Here is a 10,794-nt window from a genome sequence, read left to right on the forward strand (position 1 = left end):
GAAGTTAGGTTATTATCGGTCCTACTTGCATATAAATTGCACACTTATTTTAGGCGAAAATATAGAAAGCAGTATTAATAGTTTACTTTTCTATATTTTATTATAATTTGAATACATTTCCCAAAACTATTTCTGGAAGTTTCCCTTCATTAATAGATTAATTTTCATTATTCTTTTATTTGTTATTATTATTATTATTATTATTATTATTATTATTTATTATTTATTATTTTTTCTTAGGAGTGCTTGATTTAGGGCTTAGAGTTTAGTTTTCTCTTTTTTCTTGTTATTTTTCTCCCCTATAAAAAAAAGTAAAGATCGTCGTTACAATTCAGACTTCACCAGTGCCATATCGTCGGCGTTTTCTCTCTCTAAAATTCTCAACTCTCTCTCTCTCTAATTTTTCTCTCAAGCATTTCGATGGAGTCGAACAATATTTCTAGTACTGTTGATGCAGAAAAATGCAATAATAATAATAATAACAAGAATATTGGGGAGGAAGAAGATTCGAAGATCATTGAAAAGCTGAATTTGTGTTGTGTTGTCTTTGACTTCGCCGACCAGGCTGGGCATCTGAACCAAAAAGATATCAAACGACAGACATTGCTTGAGCTGGTGGATTATGTCAAATCCGCAAATGCGAAATTCAGTGAAACTTTCATGGAGGAGGCCATAAAGATGGTGTCCGTGAATTTGTTTCGGTCTCAGTCAATCTCGCCGCAACCCCGCGAAAACAACGTCGTCGTCGTCGAAGCCTTTGATCTGGATGAGGAAGAGGAAGATATTTTTGTGGAGCCCGCATGGCCACACTTGAGTGTTGTGTATGAGTTCTTATTGAATTTCATTACGTCTCCCCAAACCGACGTAAAGTTGGCCAGGAAGTACATTGATCATTCTTTTGTTCGCAAGTTGTTTGATCTTTTCGAATCCGAGGATCCCAGGGAAAGGGAGCGTGTCAAAACGGTTTGTCATCGCATATATGGGAAGTTTACGGGGCATCGCCTGTTTATAAGGAAGGTGATGAACAACATATTCCTCCGATTTGTTTTCGAGACGGAGAAGCATGCCGGGATTGCGGATATTTTAGACAGTTTGGGAGGTATAATCAATGGCTTGGCCTTGCCACTTAAGGAAGAACACAAACTATTCCTTGTCCGGGCTCTGATTCCACTTCATAAACCGAAGTGCTTACCGATGTATGATCAGCCGTTGTCGTACTGCATTATGCGGTTTGTGGAGAAAGACTGCAAGCTCACGGATACCGCCATAAGAGGATTGTTGAAGTATTGGCCGATTACTAATTGTTCAAAGGAAATTGTCTTCCTATTTGAATTGGAGGACATTCTAAAAGCGACTCAGCCCGCTGAATTTCAAGGATGTATGGTACCCATTTTTCGCCAGATTGCTCGATGCTTGAGCAGCTCTCGCTCTCAGGTTGTGAGATATAAAATATGGTCTTCATTTATGTTCCTTTTCCATTTAATATATAATGCACTTCTTCAAGAAATATTCTTTCACGCATGAGTTTGTCTTTTACATTGTGCAAAATGTATCTCACTCAAAATCTATCAAATTCTAGGAAAGACAGAGAACTTACAGAGTTCAGAGCAATTGGTATTCTGTATTTTTGTTTTACCAAACTTATGATTAGAAACTTCTTAGGTACCAATTCTTATTAGGAATTTCATACTGAATCCAAGTATTGTGTATGAAACTTCTCTGTATGGAATACTGAACTAAGACTTGCATGCCAAAGTTATACTAATGAATTATGCTTTCTTTCTGATTCTTAGACATGCTATTCCTACTATGAACCTGAAAAATTAGCTTTCGGTTTCTTGTTTTCTACAGGTGGCTGAGAGGGCTTTGTGCTTGTTGAAGAATGATCACATTAAGAACTTAGTTAGACAAAACCACAAAGTGATACTGCCCATCATTTTCCCGGCCTTGGAGAATGGTCTTAATCACTGGAACAAAGATGTCAAAAAACGGATGCTTGAAATCCACAACATTTTCTCTGATGTTGATCCCGAGCTGTTTGAGGAGTGTTTGCACAAATTTCAGGAGGACCAATCAAAACTGGAGGAGACAAGAAGAAAACAAGAAACTGCGTGGAAGCGTTTGGAAGAGATTGCTGCATCAAAAGCTGCTGAGAAAGCAATTCTTGTTCCTACCTCAGAACCAACACAAACACTTTCAAGTTAGTCATACACATTACTCACTGGAGTTAAGAGTCCAGATTTTCCTTTTTTGGTGTCAAGTGAGCAGCAAGTAGTTGACTGATATGCTTTAAGAGGTCGGATGCTTGTTGATTCTATGAAAGCTGATTCTCAAATTTGTGCAGATATCATTGCAGGGTACACAGGAAGTAAGAGTTAGAAGATTGCCAGGAATGGATAATATAGCTATAACTAATGCTTAAGATGATTAACATGTTGAAACCACGAATCACAGAGAAATTTACATACTTGGATATGGTTTTAATTAGTTGCAAATATTTACTTGTTGAATTTCTCAAATCTTCTCTGTGTTTGGTTGTTAGTATAGTACCTTTGATTGAGATATTTAGGAGGTGCTTTTTTGTTTGTTTGAAGTCCTGTTTGATATTTAAAAAGAAGACCAAAATCCCAAAGGCCAAAAGAAACACAAAAGAACAGAACATTGTTCCTTTGTAAAACATCGGCAGAAAACCGAATCTCCAGCAATGTTTAAGAGCCAACTTAATCACAGCAGTAATAGAACCCGAATATGATTCTAAAGAGGGATAAGAGTCACGCAAATAAGTCAACCTAGAAATACATAACATACATATTTACATCGTTCTAATTAACAGCTTGACTAAGAAGCAAACTTCCTCATTATAATAATTTTGTAAATTTACAGAAAGGTCCAATGTATTAGCCTGAGAGGGGGAAAAAGACGCTTTGTCGTTGCTGGATAGTTTTCATGCCTTCACGTTTGGTAAAGATGTTGTTTTACTTTATTAGAATAGTTGGGATCCTTTTGTAAATAGAATAAAGTAATGGACTAATTAGCTATTTTTACTTGTTTTATTTTTCCTTCTGTTGCTGAGCTGGACAAATGGTTCACATTGTGTGTGCCTTTCCTCTCAGCAGTATATGTTTCTATTTTTTCCATTTTCACGATTTCAGATGAATGAGAAGTAAAATCTTTCTTCCAACTTTCTCTAATATTCCAATATGGTATCAGAGAGAAAGCTTCGTTGAGCTTTCATGGCGAGAGGGAACAATCGTCAGGTCCAAATCACTGGTTCCTCCGGTTCCTCTGGCTCCTCGCAAATGGAAGATTCAAGCAGCCCGTATTTCCTTCACAACGGCGATCACCCAGGGCTCGTCCTAGTCTCTCATCATCTCACTGGTTCCAACTACAATACTTGGAACCGATCAATGATCATGGCTCTCATAGCGAAGAACAAGATTGGGTTCGTAGATGGAAGTCTTCCTCACCCATCTCCCGACGATCTGTTATTCAAGCTCTGGATTCACCACAATAGCATGGTAATTTCCTGGATTTTGAACTCAGTAGCTAAGGATATAGCTAATAGCTTGCTCTATGTGGACACAACTCTTGAGATCTGGAACGATCTTCATGATCGGTTCAGTCAGAGCAATGGTCCACGGATTTTTCAACTTAAAACCCATCTAACTGGATTGCAACAAGGATCCATGGATGTGAATACTTACTATACTAAATTGAAGATCTATTGGGAGGAACTTAAGGTTTTTCAGCCTATATCGGTTTGTAGATGTGGAGGAATGAAAACTTGGTTAGACTACCAACATCAAGAATATGTTATGCAATTCCTTGTGGGTCTCAACGAGTCTTTCACTCAGATTCGTTCTCAAATTCTGATGATGGATCCTTTGCCCCAAATTTCAAAAGTGTTTGCGCTCGTGCTCCAAGAAGAGAGACAGAGAATGATTGGTGAAGTTCTGCCTTCTCCCTCTGAGCCAAACGTTTTTGGTGCTGATCAGAAGCCCTCAGTTGCTGCCTCTTCTGCCAATTTGAACCAGAAGTTTAAATGTGATAGACCACATTGCTCCCATTGTGGCTTGCAAGGGCACACTGTTGAGAAATGCTATAGGATTCATGGTTTTCCTCTTGGCTTCAAAACGAAGGCAAAGGGTCAACAAGCTAAAGCTCATACAAACTAGGTTGTTGCCGTTTCTTCAGAATAGAATTGCTCTGCTTCCTCAGATCCTCTCAATGGCCTCACATCCAATCAGTGCCAACAACTCATTGCTCTCTTGACCACGCAGCTGCAAGGCATGTGGCAGGTCATGCGTCACTCCTGATCCGCAGCAATCTGGACCATCAGTCTCAAATTTCAGTGGTATACTATCCCTTTCCTCTACCTCTTCCACTCATCCCATTTCTTCCTCATGTTGGATTCTTGACACCGGTGCAACTCATCATGTATGTTGCTCATTAAATTCATTCATGTCATCCATTCCTGTTTCTAACTCTCATGTCACTCTTCCAAATGGTCACACTGTGTCAATTGATCGAACATGCTCAGTAAAATTATCATCTAACTTGGTGTTAGATAACGTTCTATATGTGTCACAGTTCCATTTTAATCTCTTGTCCATTAGTGCTCTTACCCAAGGCCATCACTACTCCGTTAATTTTCTTTCTAATTCTTGTACCATCCAGGACCATTCTCAGGGCACAACGATTGGGACGGGTAGGAGACATGGAAAACCTCTACTTTCTGGACCTACACAATTTTGCCCCCGAGTTTTCCTCATTTCCTAGTTCATCAAACAGTTGTAATAATGTTTCTTTGTCGCAAAGTGACCTTTGGCATTGTCGTTTAGGACATCCTTCATATGTAAAACTCAATGTTTTAAGGAATGAATTACAGATTTCTGATGTTTCTGATTAAAGTGATCATTGTTCAATATGTCATTTGGCTAAACAGCGTAGCTTACCCTTTCCCTCTAGTAATTCCATGACAAATTCACCATTCCAATTAATACATTACGATGTTTGGGGTCCCTTTCACCACTTGACCACAGAAGGTTACCGTTACTTTCTCACCATAGTTGATGATTACACTCGTTTCTCTTGGGTATATCTTTTGCGAACAAATTCTGAAGTCACAACTGTTTTTTCAGATTTTTTCCCCTTAATAAACACACAGTTTGGAATAAAAATCAAGTCAGTTCGTTCTGATAATGCCCCTGAGTTGGCATTTTCTCATTTTTTTTCGCACAAATGGACTCATTCCTTTTCACTCTTGTGTCGATACGCCCAACAAAATTTTGTTGTGGAGCGCAAACACCAGCACATTCTAATGTAGCACGCGCTTTACATTTTCAGTCCAACATACCTTTAAATTATTGGGGGGATTGTGTCCTAACATCAGTTTATCTCATCAATCGCATTCCTTCACCCTTGTTATCTAATAAAACACCTTATGAACTCCTATGGAAAAGGAAGCCTTCATACTCACATTTACGAGCTTTTGGTTGTGTATGTTATAGCTCCACATTGGCTAGACATAGAACCAAGTTCTATCCTTGTGCTACCAAAGCTGTTTTCCTGGGTTATCCACCTGGATACAAAGGATACAAGCTTCTTGATCTCACCACCAATGCCATTTTCATTTCACGAGATGTCGTTTTTCTTGAGACTATTTTTCCTTTTTGTGATTCTCTTTCCAAATCTAGTCCTCAGGACTTCTTTTTTGATTGTGCCCGGCCACTTTCTCTTCATGATCATCCTTCCTCACCGCCTCTTGTTGATACTGCTCCTGATGCTATCATACATCCTACTCGACCTCGAAAACCTCCTTATTTGCAGGATTACCAATGTTCTTCCCTTACTCATGTTTCCAGTTCCACTGCACACTCACTATCTAAAGTGCTCTCTCATGACAAACTGCCAATTCCTTATAAAACTCTAGTTTGTTCCATTTCTTCAAATGTTGAACCTACCACCTTTACTGAGGCTGCTGTTGTTCCAGAGTGGCGTGAAGCCATGTCAGCGAGCTGCAGGCTCTTGAAAGGAATGAGACTTGGTCTCTGACTAGCTTGCCTCCTGGTAAACACACAGTTGGTTGCAAATGGGTTTACCGGATTAAGTATTAAGCTGATGGTTTCATAGAGCGTTACAAAGCTCGCTTAGTTGCTAAGGGTTTCACCCAACAAGAGGGCGTTGATTACTTTGATACTTTTTCACCAGTAGCAAAATTGGTTACTGTGAAGACATTGCTTGCCTTAGCAGCCATTCATGGATGGAGTTTAACTCAACTCGATGTTAATAACACTTTCTTGTACGGTGATCTTGATGAGGAAGTATACATGTCACTGCCTCCTAGTCTTCACCGTGAGGGGGAGACTATGCCAATAATGTCGTTTGTAAGCTTCATAAGTCCCTCTATGGACTTAAGCAAGCCTCCCGACAGTGGTTCTCAAAATTCTCAAGCGTTCTTATTGCTAAAGGCTTCAAGCAGTCAACTGCAGACAACTCATTGTTCCCCAAAATTCAAGGTTCCTCCTTTGTAGCTCTTTTGGTATACGTTGATGACATTGTGATTGCTAGCAATGACTTGAATTATGTGACAGCTTTCAAACAGTTCCTTGACAACAAATTTAAACTCAAGAACCTTGGAGACTTGAAATATTTTCTTGGACTTGAGGTTGCTAGGTCTACTAAAGGTATCTCAATCAGCCATAGACATTATGCCTTGGACCTTCTCTCGGATTCAGGACATCTTGGCTGTAAGACAAGGAAAACACCCATGGATGGTGATGTGAAGCTCTCCCAGAATGACGGAGAAGCACTGGAAGATCCTTCCCAGTATAGGAGATTGATTGGAAAGTTGTTGTATCTTAGTATCACACGACCGGATCTCTCATATTCAGTGAATTGGCTAAGTCAGTTTCTTGCTAATCCTAAAGTGACTCATTTGAAGGCAACTTGTCGTGTTCTACAATACTTGAAGGGCACAGTTGGTCAGGGCATTTTCTTCTCTTCTACCTCGGCAATAGAGTTGAAAGCTTTTGCTGACTCAGATTGGGCTGCTTGTCCTGATACAAGAAAGTCCATTAGTGGCTTTTGTGTTTTCATTAGAGTAGAGGTGTCAAATGGGCTAGGCCGTTCATGGACGGCCCGGCCCAGCCCGTAATAGTGTCAGATTCGGCACGGCCCGGTTCGCTACTGTTACGGGCCATGCCGGCACAATATGTGTAATGGGCTAGGCCTAGGCCTTAGCTTCTCAGCCCTCGGCCCAAGCACGTGGAGGCCCGCGACACGACCCTTGTTCGGCCCGGCCCAAGCCCGCGAAACGGCCCATTTCATTTGGTCCAGGGGCCTTCGCGGGCCCAAACGGGAGGCATGTGACGGGCCTCCCGTTTGGCCCGTCACGTGCCTTCCGTTTGGCCTGCGAAGGGCCCAACGGCTAAAAACCCAAAAATTCAGAAATTCACCCCCAAAATCCCCTATAAATACCCCTTAATTCCACCATAAATCTCACAGAACAATTCACTCTCAACTTCTCATCTCACTCTCATTCTATCTCTCAACTTGTCTCTTTGATTTTGATTTTAAGCTTTTCTCTTGCGTTCATTCATTTTCTAGCTCATTCATTTACAAAGTTCAATCAAGTTCTATCAATTTTCAGAAATGGCCGCTGCAAACTTCCCTGATTTCACTGCTCTTCCTGAGCTTGGTGATGAGCCATTTTATGATGATGAAATGATGCCTCCCAACCCCATCCCTACTGAACCAGAAAATGCTCCGGTTGATAATGCTTCAGTACACAACAAGGAAGCTGGAGAACGTAGTAGAGGAAAAAGACCGCGAACTTCTCCAGCATGGCAGCATTTCACCGAGGAGCCCCGACCAAATCTAAAAACAGGTGAGATGAAAATTCGTGCGGTATGTAAATATTGTAAAAATCACTTTTCTAATAAAAAGGGTGGGGGTACTGGTCATCTGGATAGACATTGGAAAGTATGTTAAACGTTGTACCAAGGTGGGAGTGTGGACTCCCGCCAACAAACACTATCACTCACATCACAGGGGTTACAAAATTTTGCATACGATGCACAACAACGTGCTCGTGAGACACTAGCTAAATTTCTAGCTAGTGCCGAATTGCCTATTTCTTTTGCAGATGATGCCTCGTTCAAAGAATTCATCCAGACAGCCTTTTGCTCACAATTTAAATGGGTAAGTAGAAACACAACTCCTTCTGATTGCATGAAAGTTTTTTATGCAATGAGACAATCTCTTGTTGATAATTTTAGGACTTTTAATGCTACTGTCTCTTGCACTTCTGATCTGTGGGAGGGGTGCAATAAAACTAGATATTTATGTGTCACAGCGCACTACGTTGATGACGATTGAGTTTTACAAAAAAGAATAATTGGTTTTCGTTATGTTCACACCCTCATAACGCAACAGCCATTTTTAATACAATAATGAAAATTTTTGGGTTTTATGGGATAGAAGATAAAGTTTTAACAATTACTTTTGATAATGCGTCAGCTAATATAGCTGCAATTAATCTGTTTAAACGTAGTTTGAAACCAGCATTTGGAGGAAAAATTTTTCATCAATGGTGTGTATGTCACATAATTAATTTAGTAGTTCAGTCAGGCATTGAACATATCTCAGTTAATCTTACAAATATTAGAGAATCATTATCATTCATATCTAGTTCTGGAGTTCGGCTCCAAGAATTCAAACAATATTGCAGGAACAGCCAGATGCGCCCAAGAAAGTTTTCAACTGACGTGAGACATAGGTGGAATTCAACATATTTAATGTTGAAGGCAGCACTCCCGTATTCACAGCTTATCACGACATACGTAAACAGTAAGAATAATCAAATTTTAATTTTCGATCCTGATTGGCAGATTGCTAAGTATTTTTTTAAATTTCTAGAAGTTTTTTACAATGCTACTGAATTACTTTTTGGAGTTTATTACCCTAGTGCACATTTAGCTTTACATCAACTATTTAATATTTCAGAAACATTTTCTTATTATAGGGATACAGAATTTTTTAAAAATATAGTTAACTTAATGGAAAACAAATTTAAAAGTTATTGGTCAGGTTGTCCCGTGTTATATGCATTGGCAACCATTTTAGATCCTAGGTGCGGAGTAGATGGAACTGAATCATTGATGACTGCTACCGCACAGAATTTAGAAATAGATATGCAACTAAGTATTACTGACGCTAAGAAAATGTTAGAAAAAGTTTTTAGTTTGTATGAAGCAAAATATAGCACATGTCAAAAAGAACAGGGAACTTCGTCGTCAACTACCAGTTCGGGGCCTAAAGGATCGTCGTGGAGTTTCTTGAAGAAGAAAGAGAAAACGGCAGGACCGCCCTCAACACAAGCGTCTACGGAACTAGTCAAATATTTTAAAGTAAATTTTATAATCGATGACAACAAACTAGACATCTTACAGTGGTGGAAGAGCAAGATCGATCGTTTTCTAACACTGTCCATAACAGCTCGTGACATTCTTACAACTCCAGTGTCAACGGTAGCATCGGAGCAAGCTTTTAGCGCAAGCAACCGAATTCTTGACGAGAAGAGAAGCAGAATGCATCCAGATATCTTGGAGGGACTAATGTGCGTTAAAGACTGGAAAGATGCCAGAAGACGAAAACAACAATACACAGATGATTCGATGCAAGAATATTTTTCTAACTTAAAAATAACAGAATCTTCTGGAAGCACTTAGGTTTGTAATTTACTATTCCTAGCTATCGCACTCTTTTTTCTTTCGCTAAGGTTTTGTCCTGATCTCCCCACAGGTTTTACTTAGCAAGGTTTTTAACGAGGCAGTCATTTATGTGTACTCCTATTACGTCAATTCAATAAAATCACATCTTTTGAGACATATGATATATATTTTTTTAATTAAATTTTAAAAAAAAATACAAGGGCCTGGGCCCGGGCCCGGCCCTGGCCCTTATGGACTAGGGCCAAGGGCCTGGACCGGGCTTGAGTTTTTCTTCTCAGGCCCGGCCCAGGCACGGCCCAGGCTCGTAATGGGCCTGGGGTCAAGCGTGCCGTGCTGGCCCAGCACGGCACGTTTGACATCTCTACATTGGAGACTCACTTGTATCATGGAAATTTAAGAAATAACGGACAGTGTCAAGGTCTTCTGCAGAGGCAGAGTACCGATCCATGGCGAATGCAACTTGTGAGATCATGTGGCTGTTCTCCCTTCTCAAGGATCTTCATGTAGATCACCATAAGCCAGCAGCGTTATTACGTGATAACCAGGCAGCTTTGCATATAGCAGCCAATTCTGTCTTTCATGAGCGTACAAAACACAAAAATTGATTGTCACCTTGTTAGAGAAAAGACTCAAGCTGGTGTACTAAAGACGCTGCATGTTTCTTAACAACATCAGTTAGCAGACTTGCTAACGAAGCCTCTATTTCTTGGACAATTTCTTACTTTGTTTGGTAAGATGGGAATTCACGACATCCATTCTCCATCTTGAGGGGGAGTATTAGAATAGTTAGGATGCTTTTCTAAATAGAATAATGTAATAGACTAATTAGCTATTTTTACTGTTTTATTTTTCCTCCTGTTGCTGAGCTGGACAGATGGTTCACGTTGTGTGTGCCTTTCCTCTCAGCAGTATATGTTTCTATTTTTTTTCCATTTTCACGATTTCAGATGAAGGAGAAGCAAAATCTTTCTTCCAACTTTCTCCAATAGTCCAATATACTTTAACGGCTTGTCGTTTTCTCAATAATAAAACGACATCACGTTTGTATTCTTTGTATTCC

The 10,794-nt window shown here is 39.9% G+C and overlaps 1 protein-coding gene across 1 annotated transcript; it reads left to right on the forward strand.

Moving 5' to 3' along the window:
• The first annotated feature begins 420 nt into the window (after positions 1-420).
• LOC21410205 (serine/threonine protein phosphatase 2A 59 kDa regulatory subunit B' eta isoform) lies at positions 421-2,438 on the forward strand. The gene is made up of 2 exons (XM_010101983.2): positions 421-1,434; positions 1,852-2,438. Exons 1-2 carry the CDS (start codon positions 421-423, stop codon positions 2,203-2,205), a joined length of 1,368 nt encoding a protein of 455 aa, XP_010100285.1. The 3' UTR covers positions 2,206-2,438.
• Positions 2,439-10,794: the final 8,356 nt, after the last annotated feature.

This window comes from Morus notabilis, unplaced genomic scaffold, assembly GCF_000414095.1.
Source record: "Morus notabilis unplaced genomic scaffold, ASM41409v2 Scaffold99, whole genome shotgun sequence".
In the NCBI taxonomy this organism is placed as follows: domain Eukaryota; kingdom Viridiplantae; phylum Streptophyta; class Magnoliopsida; order Rosales; family Moraceae; genus Morus; species Morus notabilis.

Coding starts and splice junctions, on each gene's coding strand:
- LOC21410205 (XM_010101983.2), top strand. CDS start 421: ATGGAGTCGAACAATATTTCTAGTACTGTTGATGCAGAAAAATGCAAT. Junction 1,435..1,851: donor TGAGCAGCTCTCGCTCTCAG/GTTGTGAGATAT, acceptor TGTTTTCTACAG/GTGGCTGAGAGGGCTTTGTG.